Source organism: Balaenoptera musculus, chromosome 3 (assembly GCF_009873245.2).
Source record: "Balaenoptera musculus isolate JJ_BM4_2016_0621 chromosome 3, mBalMus1.pri.v3, whole genome shotgun sequence".
Taxonomy (NCBI): Eukaryota; Metazoa; Chordata; class Mammalia; order Artiodactyla; family Balaenopteridae; genus Balaenoptera; species Balaenoptera musculus.
The window spans coordinates 62291935-62314747 of record NC_045787.1 but is presented as its reverse complement, the minus strand read 5'-3'; the positions used below and the strand labels follow the sequence as shown (position 1 = coordinate 62314747).

At 45.0% G+C, this 22813-nt stretch overlaps 1 protein-coding gene across 1 annotated transcript in view; it reads right to left on the bottom strand.

The window, feature by feature from the left end:
* THBS4 (thrombospondin 4) overlaps nucleotides 1–22813 on the bottom strand; it is a 50343-nt gene that overhangs the window by 3586 nt on the left and 23944 nt on the right. The window contains exons 8-19 of the mRNA XM_036848955.1: nucleotides 22633–22770; nucleotides 20934–21002; nucleotides 12850–13002; nucleotides 9673–9777; nucleotides 8656–8763; nucleotides 8190–8349; nucleotides 6759–6877; nucleotides 5630–5682; nucleotides 2880–3073; nucleotides 1609–1787; nucleotides 913–961; nucleotides 620–816 (exon numbers count right to left, since the gene is read on the bottom strand). Coding sequence (XP_036704850.1) covers nucleotides 620–816; nucleotides 913–961; nucleotides 1609–1787; nucleotides 2880–3073; nucleotides 5630–5682; nucleotides 6759–6877; nucleotides 8190–8349; nucleotides 8656–8763; nucleotides 9673–9777; nucleotides 12850–13002; nucleotides 20934–21002; nucleotides 22633–22770 — 1524 coding nt within the window. The remainder of the gene's footprint in view (nucleotides 1–619; nucleotides 817–912; nucleotides 962–1608; nucleotides 1788–2879; nucleotides 3074–5629; nucleotides 5683–6758; nucleotides 6878–8189; nucleotides 8350–8655; nucleotides 8764–9672; nucleotides 9778–12849; nucleotides 13003–20933; nucleotides 21003–22632; nucleotides 22771–22813) is intronic.

The following is a 22813-nucleotide window of genomic DNA, read 5'->3' as shown; positions in this document are numbered from 1 at the left end:
CACGAGCGAGGTCTTAGAATGCACAGACCACCCTTCCTGCACCCCGCATCCCTGGGGTGGTGATGGGGTGGGAATTCACGGTTACAATCTGGTGGCTTTGGATCTGGACACAAAGCATAAACACTTAAGTGCCATTTCTACTGCGATGCTCCCCCCAACCTTTCAGTCATCCGCACTGGCCAGTATTCCACTAACCCAGTCCATGCTTTTCCTGCTGAAAAGCCATTGCTCCCCACATCTGGCCAATGAGGGCTCTGAAGTCTGCCTCTCCTCCCAGCAGGAGTGACAGAGGTAGCCTCCCAGCCCTCCTGTACAAAGTTGGCCCCATTGAGGAAACACATTAGCCAGTTTCCAAAAGAGTGTGCCTTAAGCTGTACCTCCAAATCTTCCCCACCTCTTGGGCCCTACTGGGGCTGACATTCTCACCATCAGTCATCCCGAGGGAAGCATGTAGCTTGCACGCAGGAGTGAAGGCAAAGCCCTGGATGGGCTCCAGTGTTCCCTAACTAACTTGAATTCTGGCAGGAATGCATCAATTCCTTAGATGAATAAATGCCATATGGGCGAACACAGAATTTAAAAGGCGGGTGAAGGGCCCAGAAGAAAGGGAGATGAGTACCTTGAGCTGAATGCCAGGTTCTGCGACAGCTCGGAACGGGGTGGCCTGCCAGTACGTCTGCTCTGTCTGCTTCCACATGACCACATAGAAGCTGGAACTGTCTTGGTAACCGAAGATAAAGCCAGCATAGTCATCGTCCGTCTGGGTGTTGACGTGGAAGGTCCCTTCGAAGTCCACTCCGTTAAAAGCCGTGTACCCTGTAAAGATCAAAATAGATGAGAAAAACAGACAAGCCACACGAGTAGCTGGAAAGAGTGAATTCTGTACCAGTGGTGATGAGGCCCTGGACATACCCACTGCCAGGCCTGGATCGCTGTTCATGGTCTGCACGATCTCCATGCCCTGCAGAGAGAGTTGAAGAGGTTAAGATTAACCTTAGAGGGGGTAGAATAATCTCAAAGAAGCCCAGAACCTCAGACCTCCATGTAAAGATTTCATTATCTGAGGAACTGCTCTACCTTGTTACGTGCTCAAAGAAAGCGTACACTTAGGAAAAAACAACAAAAAACCCTCAAAGCTAAGTAGAAATAGTTTTGCTAAAACTGTCACTTAAGCTGAGTCAATAAACCCTTAATTAGAGAACATATGCTTCTAATGAATGTGACCTCCTGGGTGACACTGGAAAACCTACTAAGCCTCTCTGTGCCTGTCTTCTTTAGGGCCACAAGGAGGAGGACACACAGGAGCATCTACTGCAGAGATTAGGAGCACAGCTCTAGGGCCAGACTGCCTAGGTCCCAAATCCAGCAATCTTAGCTGCTTACCTGCAGTGCTACCCTGAGTAATCATTCAAGCTTTGTAACACTTGAGCTCATCCTCTGTAAAACGAGGCTAATGAAAGAGCTCTGTCACAGGGCTGCTGAGAGGAACAAACACGACGTGGAACAGTGCCTGGCTCGAGGTCGGCACCCGCAAAATTTACCCACTACTCTCAGAAGGGCCTGTGTTGAGAGGCAACGCTGAGCCGGTGCCAACCGCATGACCCTCACCTGGTTCAGGACCACCCAATTGGGATCGATCTGGGCGTCCCCTTCAGGGTCCAGGACTACCGTCTGATAGGCCCTGAAGTCGGTCAGGGTGACCTCTGCGTTCTCCGGGCACACGTCGATCCGATCGATGACATGGTCGTGGTCGAAGTCTGTCTCGCAGATGTCCCCCACGCCGTCACCTGCGGGGGTGGAGGAGGAGGGGGGTAGTTCAGTAACGCCTACTACCTCCAAGCCACCCCCTCCGTGACAGGGAGGGGGCTGGGCAAGGAGCAGAGAGAGCCCAAGACCCAGCTCCGTGTGGAGCGAGGAGTCCTGAAATCAGCCGTGTCTGAGCTGGCCCCGGAGTCCTCGTGGTGGGTTGGTGAACCCCACTGCAGGTGAGTGAACCCCACTGCAGGTGATCAAAAGGACTTCCTAGGGACAGAGTGGAGGGCAACTGTCCAAAGATGACCTGACAAGGGACTTCCCTGGTGGTCCAGTGGTTAAGACTACACCTTCCAAGGCAGGGGGTGTGGGTTCGATCCCCGGTCGGGGAGCTAAAATCCCACATGCCTCACAGCCAAAAAACCAAAACATGAAACAGAAGCAATATTGTAACAAATCCAATAAAGACTTTAAAAATGGTCCACATCAAAAAAAAAAAAAAAAAATCTTAAAAAAAAAAAGTACACTTCAAAGTTGACCTGACAGGAAATGCTGGCTGTCCTCTAGGACAGGGGTTTCACCAACTGGTGGATCTTAAGCCTGACCTTACATAAGCAAATGTCTACAGTACTTTCTGGACTATGACGCATAAAAAGCAGGGAAGTTATGGTCACCAAAATCTCTCTAAGAATAATTTACAGTGATCCTTAGGCTGAATATCGCCCAGTGTCTTCTGTCCAGCTGACAGATGGTATTAAAATCTGAATTTGCATACTGGGATGGGCGTGGCCTCACCAGCGCACCTCCATGCTCACCACCGTCCTCACCACTCTGCTGTCTCATTTCTGGCTCTGGGCGTACCTCTCTTTAACAGCGTGGCCGCGGCAGGCATCAGGCATCACGCAGGGCTGCGGGGCCCTCCCCTCCCTCCTGCTCCTGCTCTGTGACTCTGGTGAGAGGCGCGAGCAAGACGGTGGAGCGGCTCTCCGAGCCCCGGTGGGGGGCACGTGGCTGCTTCCCTGCCCCGCGTGGTCTCACCCCAGGGCTGCGCCGGAGCAGCTCCTGCCCTGGCAGAGCTGGGCCACCACGTGCCTGGCTGAGGGGAGCCCTGGGCTGAGCCCACGTACTGTTGCTGTCCTCCTGGGCAGGGTTGGGGACCAGCCGGCAGTTGTCTGGTCCAGGCGGCACCAGGTCCGGGATGCCGTCGTTGTCATCATCGTCATCACACTCGTCACCAATCCCATCCTTATCAGTGTCCAGCTGGGCGCTGTTAATGACCGTGGGGCAGTTGTCTGTACTGTCCTGGTGCCCGTCTCCATCACTGTGGGAGAAAGGAGAGGGGGTTTGCATCCCAGCTCAGCAGAGGACACGAAGAGTCCGGTTCTCAGGAGGGAGAGTTTGGGTTCGGGGTCTTAACCAGGCTTGGTCTTTTATCAAACCCACAGGTCCTTAGATGAGGCTGCCTTATGGGCCTCAGAGACCATTTCCCACTTCTCCAACCTGTTGAAACAAGTAGATCATTTTCTATTCAAAATAAGGGCCAATTTCTGTGATTTTGTGACCAGATGCTCCTTTCAGTCCCCGGGCACGACTGTGATCCCCGACAGAGAAAGTGAAAGGGGAACAAAGTGAGGGGCAGTGGAGCCAAACTGCCCGCTGTGAGTCCTGGCTCAGCTGCGCACCAGCCTGGGGCCCCGGACGTGACGCTTACCCCGCTATGGCTCAGTATCCTCCCCTGTACCATGGGAATAACAACAGCCTACCTCACAGGGTTGTTAGGAGGATTAAATGATTAAGTGATTCGAATTTTGCATGTTACGTTTTAATATAAGAAAAACACTTCTAAGTGCCTGGCTCTTGGGAAGCCCTGTGGTGTTTCCTTTTCTGTGACTCTTCACCATGCCCGGCCAGTAAGCCTGAGAAGCGTCAGATGTGAATGCACAGGGAGAAGGGCAGGAACAGCAGGGCCGCCCTTCCCAAGAACTGAGCACGTAGGCTGGGCTCGGCCCTGGGCTAACGCACTTCTCAGAAACCCTCGTTCTCTGCCCACCCGACATTCCTTCTTTCCAGGCCTAACGGCCACCTGAGGGTGAGTCTGCCCTGTCCCCAGGCTTCCCTGAGTTGATGGAGGCCTCCCACGGCTACTCTGGATTAGAGCAGATACTCCCTTCACGGGCGCCACCCACAGCCCGTCCTGAACCAGCAACTGCCCCACGCCGTCCACAGTGGGACAAGGAAGGGAAGCCAGGGGCCAGTCCATGCCCTTCAGGCCAGTGCTTCCCAGATGGGTCCCAGAGAAAGTGAGGTCAACCCCGACAGGCAGAAGGTGACAGAACTCCAACAGTGGAATTCCTGGGCATGTGGCAGGGCTGCTTTCCAAATCATAAGATTGAGCTATTTCCATTAGCAGCCATTCCATATAGCCCTGAACATTTTTATGCAAAACCAAGCAGTTTCTGTCCTCAAGTTTGTGGGAATTAAGATGTAGTGGAAGGAGTTATTTATTTCAGGCAGAAAATCTAGAGGCTGGTGGGACGGGATATTTTAGAAATCACTTAGATGGCACTGAGAGTGCAGGATGACCTGCAACAGGGAACATTCTTGATGTACATTATTGAGGGAAGTTGTCAGGGTACCAGTCCCATCTTCCCCTCAAAAACGGAGACATCCTATGTCAGACTGTCACCGACTTGCCTCTCCTCTCCTCATGCTGTGTTAACAATAATACCTCAGTTACCATTTTCTGCAGGTCACCTGAGGGCCAGCACTGGAGGTAGGAGCTTTACCTACATTATCTTTCATTTTTACCGTCACTTGGCATTTAGTTCTCTCTACTTCGCAGATGAAGAAATTGAGACTCAGAGACTGAGAAGCACGTTGACGTTCACTTAGCTGGCACGCACTGTGCAGCAAGGACACGGAGCACAAGGACAGAGATGGGACTTGATAGGAGCTGTCCTTGAGCAAGGTTGGGCTTGGGAGCTGCTGCCTGTAGGGCAGCCTCTGAGAAGAGGTTGAGAAGGGCAGCTACGTTGCTTCCTGCTTTGCCTTTTAGACTCCTTTCCCTCTTTCATCCCTGTCCTGCTGCCCCTTTGATTCCCTACAGAGATGAAAGTGTTTAGAGTCTTGGACGGCAGGTACCTCTAGGGCAGAGCTGGCCATGCCTACATTTTTGATGTTCTTATAGCATCTGATCCAGCCCCGTGTCTTAACGTAGGACTCCATCCATGTGGGGCTAGAAGGGCTGACAACATTCATTTGCATAGAACAACTCCACCCAAATAAAGAAAACTGAAAGAAAAAATTCCAAGGACGATGAAATAACAGTGATTCCCTCAGCACACTGACAGCTCTTTATTTTGGGATGATGGTGAAGCTTTCCTGAGCTGAAAGAATATAACAGCAAAAGAGCTAACATCTATGCAACAGAAACTGTAATATGTACTTTCCATAAATTAACTCAACGTTCACAGTAGTCCTAAGAGCTACATTCCATTTCCATCCCCATTTTACAGATGAGAAAATGGAGGCACAGAGAGATGAGGTAACTTGCCTAAGGTAAGCTGATGTGTAAATGGAGGAGCTGGGATTTATATCTAGCTGTGTCGCTCCAGAGCCCATCTCTAATGCATGATGCTACACCGCCTCTCCTGTGATAGAGTCTCAGTTGCTTGAGTGCCTAGTGGCCCCTCCTGGTACCGTCAACTCCCCCATTCATGGAGGTGCAGTGACCCTGACCAAAGACAGGGCTATTGTCCCTCCAGCAACTCAATCTGCCCAGAGAGATCCCAAAGCATGGTAGCAACAGAGAGCTCTGAAAGAGAAAACTTTCTCTGGAATTTTCATCGGCCCTGTGCAGCTGGGAAACATGCCATACCTGTCCTGATTGGTGTCACAGGAGTCCCCAACCAGATCGTTATCCACATCAGACTGCAAAGAGAACAAAACGTGTTATTTACCCCTGGGCCTGCACAGAATGTTCCAGAGAAGGCAGACCCAGCCCATCATCACTGGATCTCAGGAATTATTTCTCTGGAATTGGGGTGGTGCAAACTGCAAAAGGACAACACCATATTGGTGTAGGCATAATGCTGAATTTTCAAAAAAGCCTTCCAAAATATCAAGCTCCAAGGATGGGCTGCCTACACACCAGATGAGCTGATTGGAGAAGGGCGCTGGGGCCGCATGGTGGCAGGTGGAGACGTGGCACTCTGGCACGGGTCGGAAGGGAGCCAGCCACAGGCACGGGGACAAGGCAAACAGATTTTGCTCTGCTTCTGCATTTTGGAATTGAGCCAGAATAGGAGTGAGTCAGAGGGCAATAATGATGCCCCTCTCTCAGGGCTTTAAAAATAAGTGACACATCATACCCAATTATCCAGACAGGAAGGAGGAGAGAGAAGGGAAACAGCACATCGCTGATTGGACCCAATCTGAAATGTCCATACATAGGCTGTTGTTGGGATTTGGGGATGAAAGGGACATGAGGCTCCCAATGGTTAATTTCCACACTGCATTTTCCTTTCAGCAAAAAAACAACTTGTTTTGGGCATCATTAAACTATTACTGGGACTTCCCCGGTGGTCCAGCAGTTAAGACTCTGTGCTCCCAATGCAGGGAGCCCAGGTTCGATCCCTGGTCAGGGAACTAGATCCTGCATGCCTCAACTAAAGATCCCACACACAGCAATGAAGAGCCCACGTGCTGCAACTAAGACCCTGCACAGCCAAATAAATTTTAAGAAACCCCAAAAACTCCTATTCCTAACCTCATAGAGACTTCACAGCCTGTGAGGTTAGTCCAGAAGGCCTCAGATCTCCTGTAATGTTCTTCCCATCACCTCCAGGCTTAAGTATACAATTTCACCACCTCTGCTGTCAGGTATAAGGCAACAGCAAAGAACTGGGCTGGCAGGCTCTGCTGGGTTCTTCCAGACACGGGTCTTACACGAGTCTTTGCATTGGGCAGTTCAGCCTAGAGTTTGGATTCCCCTGGATCCTACTAACCTGGTTAGGGTTGCTGACATCAGGACAGCTGTCACAGGCATCCCCCACGCCATCACCATCTTTGTCCTGTTGATCATGGTTGGGAACTTTCTGGCAGTTGTCCAGGAAGTTTTTTATTCCTATGAGAAAGGAATGCTTCCCTGAGTCAAGCGAACATCACAGAAAGGTCTGGAGCACAGACTTCCAGGTGCTGTAGAGATCAGGCCAGCACATGGCACACAGTAGGTAATGTCTGCCTGGGTCATCCTCAGAGAGCCATACCTTTTCCAGCAGTTACCTGGAGGTAATGTCAAAGGATGGATTCTGGGAGGCTTAAAAAAGAAAAGTGACCTGAGGCATTTATCCACTGAGTTAGAATTTGTTGAAGATATCAAGGGCTATCACTGCAACCGGATGAGGGGGTCATGAGGGGTAGGTGGGTCGACCCTGGAGAGGGAGGACCTCACGGGTGTGTGAGCTATGACAAGGGCCCCGGGGCTCAGGCAGTGGTGTGCTGGAGTCAGGCCAGTCATACCCATTTCTCCCCAGATTCCCGTTCAATCATGTCATCTCCTCTTGGTACCTTGGAACCAGTGATGGTGGAAGCGGTATTTACATAATGGAAACTGGCAAATGCTACAACTCGGGGCATTTTTTGTTTGTTTTGCTGAGCTGGTTTACCATCAGTCAGGCTTATAGAAGGTGGGGTCGTGTTTTAGAGACATGTGAATAGTCTGGAGTGTGGGGTGTGTGTTGGTTAGTGGTGGGTGTAGTGTATTTCTAAAAGGAAATTCCTTCAAGTTCCTGTGTTGTGATATGTTTTACAGAAACTATCGGATCCAGCTTATACTATGATGATAGTCATCTATATGTTACGGAAGCTATACAGGAACAAACGTCCTTCCTCACGGCCTGTGAGGCTCCAGAGTTGTGCTCCAGAGGTGCTATTCACACAGACCACAATACGAGGCCCCTTCAGTGGACCCTGGAGCTGGGTGATGCAGCTGCCCTGCCTGACAGCTCTTCCCAGTCTCCTGGGAAATGCCCGATTCTCTGCAGGAGGAGCCTGACCCAGGGCTGCGGCCCATGACCCTGCTCAGCCCCTCTACCTCAATCCTCCACTTCCAGGACCCTAATGCATGAGAAGGATGGTGGGGAGGGAGGAAAGCTACAGTCTGGGAAGACAGATGCCCTACAAAGTCACATCCCTGACAAGACACTGCTCGAAGGGATTCCTACAAAGTTTCTGGCAATGATGCAGAGTTCCCAGAACACCAGGGTTCTTCTTCCACAGAAACAAGTGGGCCTTGGGGCCGCCAGGCACAGGCCATGTGGAACCCCCTGGAGTGGGAAGGCCCTCAGAGTCAGTCATTCTATTCCTGCTCCTAAGAGAGAACAAGGGGAAAAAGGACAAGTGAGTCCCAAGTAAAAGACTAAGCAAGACAAATGCACCATCTCCATCCATGTCGTCATCGCAGGCATCTCCTTTTCCATCCCCGTCAGTGTCCTTCTGGTCATTATTTAGGACATTCCGGCAGTTATCACAGGCATCCCCAAAGATATCTTTGTCACCGTTCCTCTGGTCCACGTTGTGAGTCAGGACACAGTTATCCTAAAGGATCAAAAGACCGACATTAACTCTGACTTTTACTGAATCCCCACTGTGTGCCTGGTCCTGCGGTGGAGGCCAGCCAACCTTCCCCCGACTGGCATGAGATGTCGCAACTCAGGAGGCCCAAGTTCATCAGTTTTATAAACATTTCAGAATCTTAGAATAAAAAATTGCAGTGCTATGGGAACGCAGGCATGGAAACAGACAATCGGGATGATTAATATAAATAGTTGACTTCACGGCCTTTCTTCCACCATCCCTGGTACGTGGCAATTCATAGGCCCTCCCAGCAAAGCAGGCACCTACCTGCTCATTCAGGATCCCATCTCCATCAGCATCCTCGTCACAAGCATCTCCAAGGCCATCTCCGTCTGCATCCTCTTGGCCGGAATTTGGCACATACTTGCAGTTGTCCTAAGTTGGAGAAACACAGCTCAGAGACACATCTACATTTGTATTTTTTCAGCTTTATTGAGGTATAACTGACAGACAAAATTGCAAGACATTTAAAGTGTATAATGTGATGATTTGATATACGTTGATATTGTGAAGGGATTCCCCCATTGAGTTAATTAACATATTCATCACCTCACATGTTTATCTCCCCACTTTTTTTGCTGAGAACATTTAAGGTCTACTCTCTTAGCAAACTTCAACTATACAGTACAGTGTTATCAACTATAGTCACCATGTTATACATTAGATCCTCAGATCTTATTCACCTCATGGCGGAAAGTTTGCATCCTTTTATCAACTTCTCCCCATTTCCCCCATCCCCATCTCCATCTGTCTTAAGTCAAAAACTATTTCTGCCTGTACCTGTCTGGCTTTTTTTAAAAAATAAATTTATTTATTTTTGGCTGCGTTGGGTCTTCATCGCTGCACGCTTTCTCTAGTTGCGGTGAGCGGGGGCTACTCTTCGTTGCGGAGTAGGGCTCTAGGCACACGGGCTTCAGTAGTTGTGGCACATGGGCTCAGCAGTTGTGGGTCGCGGGCTCTAGAGCACAGGCTCAGTAGTTGTGGCACAGGGACTTAGTTGCTCCACGGCATGTGGGATCTTCCCGGACCAGGGCTCGAACCTGTGTCTCCTGCATTGGCAGGCGGATTCTTAACCACTGCGCCACCAGGGAAGTCCCTACCTGTCTGGCTTTATTGTTGATGGCTGTTTTGCTACATTTGAGATGCAGCTACTTCAAAAATACAATTTTAAATGGAACCCACAGAACCTCTGCCCCATATAAGATGTGGCTTTGGAAAGCCACAGACTGAGTGTGCGTGCACATGCGTGTGTGTGTGTGTTTTTCCCCTGCTCGTCCCCCTTACCTTTTTGCAGTTCCTGGCAGAGCACAGCAATTCTTCGTCAGGGTAACTGTCAATGTCCAAGTCCTTTCCGCAGATGTAGCCGTCACCAGCCCAGCCAACCCCACACTGTGAAGGGAAAACCCGTCAGGAGCCCAGGAGCTGAGCCTGGTGGGAGGCCGGGGTCTGACAGGGGCCTCTGCTCCTGTGTGTGCATCCCCAGAGGGAGGGCCAGAAAGCTTTGTTGGTAGGATTTTAAAACTATTAAACTGTGTTTTGAATAGTCCAATAGTTCAAAATTCAAAAAGTACAAAGGGAGAGTGAAAACTCCTTCCTGCTCCTGCACCTTGGCTCAGGAATCAAGGCAATCTGCTCTCATGAATACTTTCAGAGACATGCTGGGCAGAGATCAGCAAACACACATACATTCTTTTTCTTTCTGTCCTTCAGCACAATTGGTAGCACACATATAAACACTGCTCTGTACCTTGATTTTTAAAAAAATTAACATAATATCTTAGAGCTCTTTTCATATTACCACATGTAGATTTGTGTCTTCCTTTTTAATGGGCACAGATATATCATACATAAAGTGGAATGCATGCACCTCAATTAATTCAACCAGTCCCCTACTGGTCGGTGTCAAGTCGTTAAAACCTTTTTCTGTTGCAAACAATGCTGTCACAAAGAATTCGAGGACATTTATCATTCTGCACATGTACTGGCTTCTTAGTATGAAATTCTTGGTTCAAAGGGTATTTGTATTTGTACTTTTGAATTATTGTCAAAATGTTCTCCATATGATTATCCAATTTCTTCTCCCAGTGGAAATGAATGTACACAAGGGTGGAGCAGCTGCTGTGGCCCCTTCCTTAGCATTCTGGAGCCACAGTCGTATCTCTGAATCTAATGGTCTTCTAGATCAATTTCCACCACAGCAGGAACCTTCCAAAGTGCTTTACCTCCACTCATATCTTTAAACAGGTGAAGATTCCCACAGGTGTAGTGCTGGGTCTGCATGTTCTCTACATTTCTGGAAAAGTCTACCCTAGTTCCGTGCCACCACCAGCTGCTGAGAGCAAGCCTTCACTGTCAGCAGAAGAGGCATTAAAATAACAGTTATTCTATACCAGACTCTACAGGCATTTTCTCCAGTCCTTACAGTGAGGCTGCAAGGTCATCACTATCCCATTTTACAAAAGAGTCGACTCGGCTCAGAGTGGCTAAGTGCCTTGCCCAAGGTCTCAGAGCTGGGACTTGAACTCAAGACTGTCCCAGTTCAATGTTTTCTGCCACATGTATTTGGTTAACATGCACTTTGAGTTCTCCCTCTGATATTCCATATAGTTGCCTGGCTAAAGGAGGAATGATAAACCCAAGAGAAAGGAAATCCTTCCGTAAGTGGTGTCCTGGGTATGAGGTGGTACCTAGGAGCTCAGCTCAGGAGCAGGATGGGTGCCCGAGGAGAGGCAGGCAGAACAGCAGAAGAAACAGGAGACAAGGGGGCCTGGAAAATGACAGGGAACCAGCAAGGCAGGGGCGGGTAAGAGTCGGGGGAACAGGGCCAAGGAAAGAAACTTTACATGAGTAAATGTTAAATTTCCTGCCCTCATTAATCAAAATAAGGTGATTTAAGACCAGTGACTTCCTAAGCTGTAGCCTGTCTGTTCTCAATCATGCGCACCCCCCTTCTGCAACCAGAGATGTAGAAGGCAGGATCCAAAGACACCCCTCCCAGTAACTACCCCTATTTCTGTTCAATTGCTTCAGCACGGCCTTCAGAAGGCCTGGAAAGCTCAGCCATGGGGTATGGTCCTTGACTCATTTTAATGAAGAAGAGATTTCCTCTAGGAACAAGTATGTTTTTAATGAGCCATTTTCTGGCAGATTAAATTATTTTAGTAGTCACACCAAGTGTATTAATCCTTTACCATCTGTCACTGTGCCTTATTACAAATTCAAAACCACATTAAGAGCCTCATCTCCCACCATCCCAGGGGAATCGTTAATTTGTTCACAGAAAATGAGGATTTAAACATAGATATACACTTGCCTCTCAGTGGGAATAAACATGCCGCATCAACAGGAATTAGAGGAACTGTTGATTTTTTTCTCCCCCTTGAACCCAGCTCATTCCTTCATCAGTATCTTGTTACAAATTATCTGTGTTGCTGGAGAGAGCTGGTGTCATTACAGTTATTTCTCTAACTTAGTTTTGATTCTTCTCATTTTTCCTATTTGAAAGTGATATGCCCATTGTAGAAAATTCTGAGAACATGAAGGTAAGGAAGTCTGAGTCTGAGGTATAAAGAAGAGAGAAAAAGTCTCCCAGGATCCAACCTGCCGCTCAGCGTGATCGCCATGAACCTATGAACCCTCAACTCTAAAGGGCCTGGCTCCCTGGGGAGGAAGGAGGAGGTGAGCGGCTGAAGACGGCTGATTTAGCAGCGCCTAGGATCCCCCAGGGCTCCGGGGCAGGATGGATGGCAGGAATGAACCTCATTCCTCGCCAAGGGCCCACTACACACCTGCCTGGCGGGAGACCCTTGCAAGGCTGCAAGTGCCCTGCCCTCTACCCACCTCCTCCTCCCCGGGCCGGCTCCCTGGTGGGGAACCGCATGGGAAGGAGAGTGAGCACCCACTGAGCCACTCCTGAACCTGGCCGAGGTGGACACAGAGAACAGAGGCTGCTGCGGAAGATGGGAGGTTTTTCTCCCAGGGCTTATAAGAGCAGCCTACCACCCCTCCACTGTGGCTCACCTCCTGGAGTATTAGGCCAGATTTTGAAACTGGATGTCCTCAGGGCGAGGACAGTAAGGAATCGCATCAGTGTGCTCATATAAACAAGCAGCTAGGGCAGCAGTCGGAAGGGAGGGAAGGAGGCTCCTTCCTCTCCGGCTGCTCACTTCTCGGGCCTTCCATAGAGGGTGGCTGGGGGCTGGGGCTCCACCACCGGGGTGCCCAAGGGGATGGTGCCGACCCACGGCCAAGAGGGAGAGAAAGAGGGTGGCTGATGGTTAGGTGGACCTCAGATTGCTCCCCACAAACTCAGCTGACTCTGCTATTACTACATCCTCTGTTTACTGTGATGGAATTGCTTTCATTCTTGAGTACTTTTACCCTGAAGCAAGTAGAAACCAGAGAGGGGTGGTGTTTCAAATGCAAGGGGGAAAATGATAAAGCAAGTAGCAAACAACTTACCACGCATGTCACATCCCCCTGCCTCTCTTCAATGCACTGTGCGTTCACGCTGCAAGGGTTCAGTTCCGGATTCCTGCAGCTTCTTTCCATTTTGCATCCCCTCGTCTGATCACCAATGTACCCTGGTTTACAAGGCCCACAGCGATAAGATCCCTGTAAGGAGCAGAGCAAGACGGTGAGCCAGGGCCTCAGACCTGTGAGCAAAGGTACGGCGCTTGTGTCTATTTTTACATGTACTCGATGATGCCAGGAAGAAGTGAGCCCCATGCCTGCCTCTGCTTATGTGTATGTCTTATAACACTGTGTGAGTGTTGGGGGAGACACTACCAGACTGGAAGCCACAGCAGGCCACGGAGACATGAAGGAACACAATCGAAGGCAGAGGCTGGCCAGTGAGCCACTTTGATTTGCCGGCTCCACTGTGGAGGGCAAGGAGGAAAGGGCTGAAAACTCCAATGAAGTCCTGGGAGGTGGAGTGAGAAAATTTACTCTGGGGACAAAGAACATGGTTTGGTTAAAAAGCAAATGAGAAAAAAATTTTTTAATGTTCATTTGGCTTTTCTTTTTTTAACAATCAAGTGACAAAGGAACAGAGAAATGTCGTTGGCCTTGTACTGAGAATTCTTGATGAGGTGGGGTGCTGTGGAAGAAACCTGGCAAATGAGCTGTCAGCTCCACTGCGATGGCACTTCCAGGGCAAGACTGACATTTTTTGTTTTTTTTTTTAAGACAGCTTTACTGAGATAGACTTTACATATCATGAAAGACACCCACGTAAACTATACAATTCAATGATTTTGGTCACTCACAACTCCTGAATCACTGAATCCAAAAGATGCTTTCCAAGTATTATTATTTTATTTTTCCCACACTGCAGGGCTTGTGGGATCTTAGTTCCCCATCCAGGGGTTGAACCCAGGCCCTGGGAGAATCCTAACCACTGGACCACCAGGGAATTCTCTCCAATGATCTTTCGTGATCTGTCAGCCTCATTGGAAGACTCCCTTTGGTCAGTTCTTTCCTTTTCTTTGCTTCTCTGCTCTTTTTCCTTTGCCTACTTCTTCATTTTTGAAGTTTTCTAGAGTTCTATTTTGTAGACAGTTCCACTGTCTACTTTTCCTCCCCCTGAGTGGCTTTAGTTATTACCTTCATGTCAGTGTCTCCCAAATCCATTTTGGCAGACTAGCTTTGTCCTGGTAAAAAGCTAAGAAGCAATAAGTCCCAGTATATTCCTAGGCAGCATTGTGGATAAGAACAGGGCTCTGCAGCCAGACTGGATGTCTTATGAGATGTGTGGCCTTTGCCTAATTATTTAACTTTCCTGTGCCTCAGTTTCTTCAACTGTAAAATGGGGATAATAATAGTGCCTATTGACAGGTTTGTTGTGAGGATTAAAATAAGTGACTTGATATTTATAAAATTATTTGACATATAAGGAAACTAGGAACCTAGAGATTAAAAACCTTTCCCAGGAACATACAGTAAGTGAGAAGCAGTCATACCTGGAGCCAATAGTTCTTTCCTTGACACTCTACTGTGCTACACCTATCATCTTGGAAAGAGTCAACAGGAACTTTCAGGAATAAAAGCCATATCTGATTAGTTAAAATTTCAACCCACTAAGCGTTAAGCATTTTAATTTAATACAAATGACTTCTGAGAAGTTCTATGAAAATAATGAACACCATATGGGAATTGTGTTGTCACGAGTAAAATGCATATTTTGGAATACTAAACTATTAATACAAACTAAAAAGCTCTTCCTATTTAAAAAATACTAGAATGATAATATTTTATTCAATAAACATTCATTCAAAAGCCCAACACTGATCAGGAAACTTGCATAAGCCTCTTAGATACCCTCATCCACCAGAGGGCAGACAGCAGAAGCAAGAAGAACTACAATCCTGCAGCCTGTGGAACAAAAACCACATTCACAGAAAGACAGACAAGATGAAAAGGCAGAGGGCTATGTACCAGATGAAGGAACAAGATAAAACCCCAGAAAAACAACTAAATGAAGTGGAGATAGGCAACCTTCCAGAAAAAAAATTCAGAATAATGATAGTGAAGATGATCCAGGACCTTGGGCAAAGAATGGAGGCAAAGATCGAGAAGATGCAAGAAATGTTTAACACAGACCTAGAAGAATTAAAGAACAAACAAACAGAGATGAACAACACAATAACTGAAATGAAAACTACACTAGAAGGAATCAATAGCAGAATAACCAAGGCAGAAGAACGGATAAGTGACCTGGAAGACAGAATGGTGGAATTCACTGCTGTGGAACAGAATAAAGAAAAAAGAATGAAAAGAAATGAAGACAACCTAAGAGACCTCAGGTAAAACATTAAACGCAACAACATTCGCATTAGAGGGGTCCCAGAAGGAGAAGAGAGAGAGAAAGGACCCGAGAAAGTATTTGAAGAGATTATAGTCGAAAACTTCCCTAACATGGGAAAGGAAATAGCCACCCAAGTCCAGGAAGCGCAGAGAGTCCTGTACAGGATAAACCCAAGGAGAAACACGCTGAGAGACACATAGTAATCAAATTGGCAAAAATTAAAGACAGAGAGCCTCCCATCAAGCCTCTTAGATAGCCTCAACCATCAGAGGGCAGACAGCAGAAGCAAGAAAAACTACAATCCTGCAGCCTGTGGAACAAAACCCACATTTACAGAAAGATAGACAAGATGAAAAGGCAGAGGGTTATATACCAGATGAAGGAACAAGAAAAAACCCCAGAAAAACAACTAAATGAAGTGGAGATAGGCAACCTTCCAGAAAAAGAATTCAGAATAATGATAGTGAAGATGATCCAGGACCTCGGAATAAGAATGGAGGCAAAGATTGAGAAGATGCAAGAAATGATTAACAAAGACCTAGAAGAATTAAAGAACATACAAACAGAGATGACCAACAAAATAACTGAAATGAAAACTACACTAGAAGGAATCAATAGCAGAATAACTGAGGCAGAAGAACGGATAAGTGACCTGGAAGACAGAAAGGTGGAATTCACTGCTGCGGAACAGACTAAAGAAAAAGGAATGAAAAGAATTGAAGACAGCCTAAGAGACCTCTGGGACAACATTAAACGCAACAACATTCGCGTTATAGGGGTCCCAGAAGGAGAAGAGAGAGAGAAAGGAACAGAGAAAATATTTGAAGAGATTATAGTCGACAACTTCCCTAACATGGGAAAGGAAATAGCCACCCAAGTCCAGGAAGCGCAGAGAGTCTCATACTGGATTAACCCAAGGAGAAACACACTGAGACACATAGTAATCAAAGTGGCAAAAATTAAAGACAAAGAAAAATTATTGAAAGCAGCAAGGGAAAAACGACAAATAACATACAAGGGAACTCCCATAAGGTTAACAGCTGATTTCTCAGCAGAAACTCTACAAGCCAGAAGGGAGTGGCATGATATACTTAAAGTGATGAAAGGGAAAAACCTACAACCAAGATTACTCTACCCAGCAAGGATCTCATTTAGATTTGATGGAGAAATCAAAAGCTTTACAGACAAGCAAAAGCTAAGAGAATTCAGCACCACCAAACCAGCTCTACAACAAATGCTAAAGGAACTTCTCTAAGTGGGAAACACAAGAGAAGAAAAGGACCTACAAAAACAAACCCAAAACAATTAAGAAAATGGTCATAGGAACATACATATCGATAATTACCTTAAACGTGAATGGATTACATGCTCCAACCAAAAGACACAGGCTTGCTGAATGGATACAAAAACAAGACCCATATATATGTTGTCTACAAGAGACCCACTTTAGACCTAGGGACACATACAGACTGAAAGTGAGGGGATGGAAAAAGATATTCCATGCAAATGGAAATCAAAAGAAAGCTGGAGTAGCTATACTCATATCAGATAAAATAGACTTTAAAATAAAGAATGTTACAAGAGACAAGGAAGGATACTACATAATGATCAAGGGATCAATCCAAGAAGAAGATATAACAATTATAAATATACATGCACCCAACATAGGAGCACCTCAATACATAAGGCAACTGCTAACAGCTATAAAAGAGGAAATCGACAGTAACACAATAATATTGGGGGACTTTAACACCTCACTTACACCAATGGACAGATCATCCAAAATGAAAATAAATAAGGAAACAGAAGCTTTAAACTACAGAATAGACCATATAGATTTAATTGATATTTATAGGACATTCCATCCAAAAACAGCAGATTACACGTTCTTCTCAAGTGTGCACGGAACATTCTCCAGGATAGATCACATCTTGGGTCACAAATCAAGCCTCAGTAAATTTAAGAAAATTGAAATCATATCAAGCATCTTTTCCGACCATAACGCTATGAGATTAGAAATAAATTACAGGGAAGAAAACGTAAAAAAGACAAACACATGGAGGCTAAACAATACGTTACTAAATAACCAAGAGATCACTGAAGAAATCAAAGAGGAAATCAAAAAATACCTAGAGACAAATGACAATGAAAACACGACGACCCAAAACCTATGGGATGCAGCAAAAGCAGTTCTAAGAGGGAAGTTTATAGCAATACAAGCCTACCTCAAGAAACAAGAAAAATCTCAAATAAACAATCTAACCTTACACCTAAAGAAACTAGAGAAAGAAGAACAAACAAAACCCAAAGTTAGCAGAAGGAAAGAAATCATAAAGATCAGAGCAGAAATAAATGAAATAGAAACAAAGAAAACAATAGCAAAGATCAATAAAACTAAAAGCTGGTTCTTTGAGAAGATAAACAAAATTGATAAGCCGTTAGCCAGACTCATCAAGAAAAAGAGGGAGAGGACTCAAATCAATAAAATCAGAAATGAAAAAGGGGAAATTACAACAGACACCGCAGAAATACAAAGCATCCTAAGAGACTACTACAAGCAACTCTATGCCAATAAAATGGACAACCTGGAAGAAATGGACAAATTCTTAGAAAGGTATAACCTTCCAAGACTGAACCAGGAAGAAACAGAAAATATGAACAGACCTATCACAAGTAATGAAATTGAAACTGTGATTAAAAATCTTCCAACAAACAAATGTCCAGGACCAGATGGCTTCACAGGTGAATTCTATCAAACATTTAGAGAAGAGTTAACACCTATCCTTCTCAAACTCTTCCAAAAAATTGCAGAGGAAGGAACACTCCCAAACTCATTCTATGAGGCCACCATCACCCCGATACCAAAACCAGACAAAGACACTACAAAAAAAGAAAATTACAGACCAATATCACTGATGAATATAGATGCAAAAATCCTCAACAAAATACTAGCAAACAGAATCCAACAACACATTAAAAGGATCATACACCACGATCAAGTGGGATTTATCCCAGGGATGCAAGGATTCTTCAAGATACGCAAATCAATCAATGTGATACACCATATTAACAAACTGAAGAATAAAAACCATACAATCATCTCAATAGATGCAGAAAAAGCTTTTGACAAAATTCAACACCCATTTATGATAAAAACTCTCCAGAAAGTGGGCATAGAGGGAACCTACCTCAACATAATAAAGGCCATAACTGACAAACCCACAGCAAACATCATTCTCAACGGTGAAAAACTGAAAGCATTTCCTCTAAGATCAGGAACGACACAAGGATGTCCACTCTCACCACTATTATTCAACATAGTTCTGGAAGTCCTAGCCACAGCAATCAGAGAAGAAAAAGAAATAAAAGGAATACAAATTGGAAAAGAAGAAGTAAAACTGTCCCTGTTTGCAGATGACATGATACTATACATAGAGAATCCTAAAACTGCCACCAGAAAACTGCTAGAGCTAATTAATGAATTTGGTAAAGTTGCAGGATACAAAATTAATGCACAGAAATCTCTTGCATTCCTATACACTAATGATGAAAAATCTGAAAGAGAAATTATGGAAACACTCCCATTTACCATTGCAACAAAAAGAATAAAATACCTAGGAATAAACCTACCTAGGGAGACAAAAGACCTGTATGCAGAAAACTATAAGACACTGATGAAAGAAATTAAAGATGATACCAACAGATGGAGAGATATACCATGTTCTTGAATTGGAAGAATCAACATTGTGAAAATGACTCTACTACCCAAAGCAATCTACAGATTCAATGCAATCCCTATCAAATTACCAATGGCATTTTTTACAGAACTAGAACAAATCATCTTAAAATTTGTATGGAGACACAAAAGACCCTGAAGAGCCAAAGCAGTCTTGAGGGAAAAAAACGGAGATGGAGGAATCAGACTCCCTGACTTCAGACTATACTACAAAGCTACAGTAATCAAGACAATATGGTACTGGCACAAAAACAGAAATATAGATCAATGGAACAAGATAGAAAGCCCAGAGATAAACCCACGCACCTATGGTCAACTAATCTATGACGAAGGAGGCAAAGACATACAATGGAGAAAAGACAGTCTCTTCAATAAGTGGTGCTGGGAAAACTGGACAGCTACATGTAAAAGAATGAAATTAGAATACTCCCTAACACCATACACAAAAATAAACTCAAAATGGATTAGAGACCTAAATGTAAGACTGTACACTATAAAACTCTTAGAGGAAAACATAGGAAGAACACTCTTTGACATAAATCACAGCAAGATCTTTTTTGATCCACCTCCTAGAGTCATGGAAATAAAAACAAAAATAAACAAATGGGACCTAATGAAACTTCAAAGCTTTTGCACAGCAAAGGAAACCATAAACAAGACGAGAAGACAACCCTCAGAATGGGAGAAAATATTTGCAAACGGATCAACGGACAAAGGATTAATCTCCAAAATATATAAACAGCTCATGCAGCTCAATATTAAAGAAACAAACAACCCAATCCAAAAATGGGCAGAAGACCTAAATAGACATTTCTCCAAAGAAGACATACAGACGGCCACAAAGTACATGAAAAGCTGCTCAACATCTCTAATTATTAGAAAAATGCAAATCAAAACTACAATGAGGTATCACCTCACACCAGTTAGAATGGGCACCATCAGAAAATCTACAAACAACAAATGCTGGAGGGGGTGTGGAGAAAAGGGAACCCTCTTGCACTGTTGGTGGGAATGTAAATTGACACAGCCACTATGGAGAACAGTATGGAGGTTCCTTAAAAAACTAAAAATAGAATTACCATATGACCCAGCAATCCCACTCCTGGGCATATATCCAGAGAAAAGCATAATTCAAAACGACACATGTACCCCAATGTTCATTGCAGCACTATTTACAATAGCCAGGTCATGGAAGCAACCTAAATGCCCATCGACAGACGAATGGATAAAGAAGATGTGGCACATATATACAATGGAATATTACTCAGCCATAAAAAGGAACAAAATTGGGTCATTTGTTGAGACGTGGATGGATCTAGAGACCGTCATACAGAGTGAAGTAAGTCAGAAAGAGAAAAACAAATATCGTATATTAACGCATATATGTGGAACCTAGAAAAATGGTACAGATGAACCGGTTTGCAGGGCAGAAATAGAGACACAGATGTAGAGAAAAAACGTATGGACACCAAGCGGGGAAAGCAGTGGGGGGGTGGTGGTGGTGGTGGTGGGATGAATTGGGAGATCGGGATTGACATGTATACACTGATGTGTATAAAATTGATGACTAATAAGGACCTGCTGTATATATATATATATATATATAAAACAAAACCCAACACTGCAACTTTGAGAGAAGATAAAGAACAAATTTGGCATTTATAAAATTATTATTATTATTATTATTTTGGCCACGCCACACAGCTTGCGGGATCTTATTTCCCCGACCAGGGATTGAACCCGAGCCCTTGTCAGTGACAGCGCAGTGTCCTAACCACTGGACCACCAGGGAATTCCCATATAAAATCATTCTTATATAGAAAATTACTTATAAATTACTCTTACATTAACAACTGTTTTTCAGCACAAACTTTTATCCTCACTTGCAAATCAAATATATTATGCCCATATGTTCTCCATGTGTTTTAGGGTTATGATTTACGTACACATACTTGTTTTAGTAACTGGTCTTCGATAACAAGAGCCATGAAAAATACTCACCAAAGTGTTAACACAGATAGAATTGAGAACACACGCTCCATTTCGACACTCATCAATGTCAGTGCAGACCTAGTGCAGAGAAGTTTAAAGGGACACTGTTTAAGTAGAAAGACAAATACATTTTGCTTTGTTTTGACATCTTTGTGTGAAGCGAGGACATGGAATTTCAGGTAGGCTGGTGATCAGAGAATATCCTTAGTGGCCCTGCTTTTGCTTGAGGGTGTCCCACTTGCCCTGAGTTTTGCAGTCTCTTCACAAAGTGATATTAGCCAGGGTCCTGGGGATTTTACTGCTCTAGGGCTGGTTTTTATGTCAATTTTGGGGCTTCTGTTTCTGCATCCTGTGTGTAACATAGGTTCGGAGCTCATGACTATATGTCTTACAAGCTTGGAGTTTTGATTTGTTGTGGGCAACTGTCATTTCTGTCAACCATGTCCCAAAGCTGACATCAAGCTTCCTGTTGATTTTGGGGGGCTAAGAAAGTTTTCTCATCTCCTTGTAATGAGTAGGGTAGCTCTCTAAGCCTTCTGGCTTTCTTCAGGGGTATTAGGTCTTTCTAAAGGTTCAAGACTACATCTGCTATACCCACCTAGTGCTTGAACCCCAGTTTCCCACTTGGAGGACCTAAAACCATCTCCCACCTCCCATGAGCTGCTGTGACATCAGTTTCCACCCACAGCTCTGATTTTGAGTTCCCTCTTTGTTTCTCGAACCTGCACATTTCCTTTTATTTCTTTTGATATTGGTCATGCATTAAACTTTGTTGTTTAATTTTAGCAAGTTGGCTCCCTTTGACTTGAGTTCATTCTACCATATTCTGGAAATCCATGGAAGGGCTCCTTCCTAGCTTACATAAAGCACCTTCTGTTTCTTCTTGTCTATTTTCCTTAGCTTAGTCTTGGCGATTCTGTCTTTAGAGAAGAGGAAGAAAAACTTAGGTCATTACTCCAATGGCTTCTTGTCATTCCTGTGTGTCGAGCTTGGCTCCTTTTTCTAGTCTAAAAAATGATGCCCTCTAGAATCCTTTGATAGGCTGCTAGGAAATAATGAACCTCTGCCCTTCTTTAAAGCTAGTAATTTCCCTAAAGTCGTAAAATATATTTATAGACCAACCATTTTTAAGGGCTGAAAACATCAAAAAGAATTTCACGGTCAGTCAGTTAAATAATGGCCAGGATATAGTAGAACATTTGGATAAAAACGGAGACTGTCACAAAGTGCTTGAGTGCTTTACAGCAATTTACGGCTTATATAAGAAGAAAGGCAGGTTTCCTCAGGGGATTATTTCTACTCTTGAAATCCTCTCATCTCTAAAACAGCTTCTGATCAGCAACAATGACTCTATGAAAGTGACCTAATTTTTCAAAGCTTTTATTTGTTTCCCCAGTTCTTAAGTTATTTGGTGGGACAAAATGTTCAAAAGACTACCAACAAAATAAGGCTGAATCATGCCACATATCCAGGATTACCCCCTTCACTGCTTTCCTAGTGCTCCTCGATTATCCCAGTTGACTAGCTTCCTCCTCACTAGCCTTGATGAAATGAGTTGGAAAACTTCCCAATGTACCCGCAGTGCATGAGGACATTCCGCACACCCTTGGCCGCTCAGGGAGGTAAAGGGTTATATGGAAAGAGGTGGGAACCAACCAAAGGTTTTCTGTTGGTAACTAGAGATTAAAAGGCCACAACTTCAGCCCACCTGCTTGTTTGTTTTGGCAAAATTGATCCCAACACCCTGCACCATGGGCCCTGTGAAGCCCACTGGGCAGGCGTCACATCTGAAGCCAGGAACCAAGTTCACACAGCGCACGCCTGGGTAGCAGGGATGGTATTTGCACTAGAGAGAAAGAAAAATTCACTCTTTAGCCACTTGAAGAAAA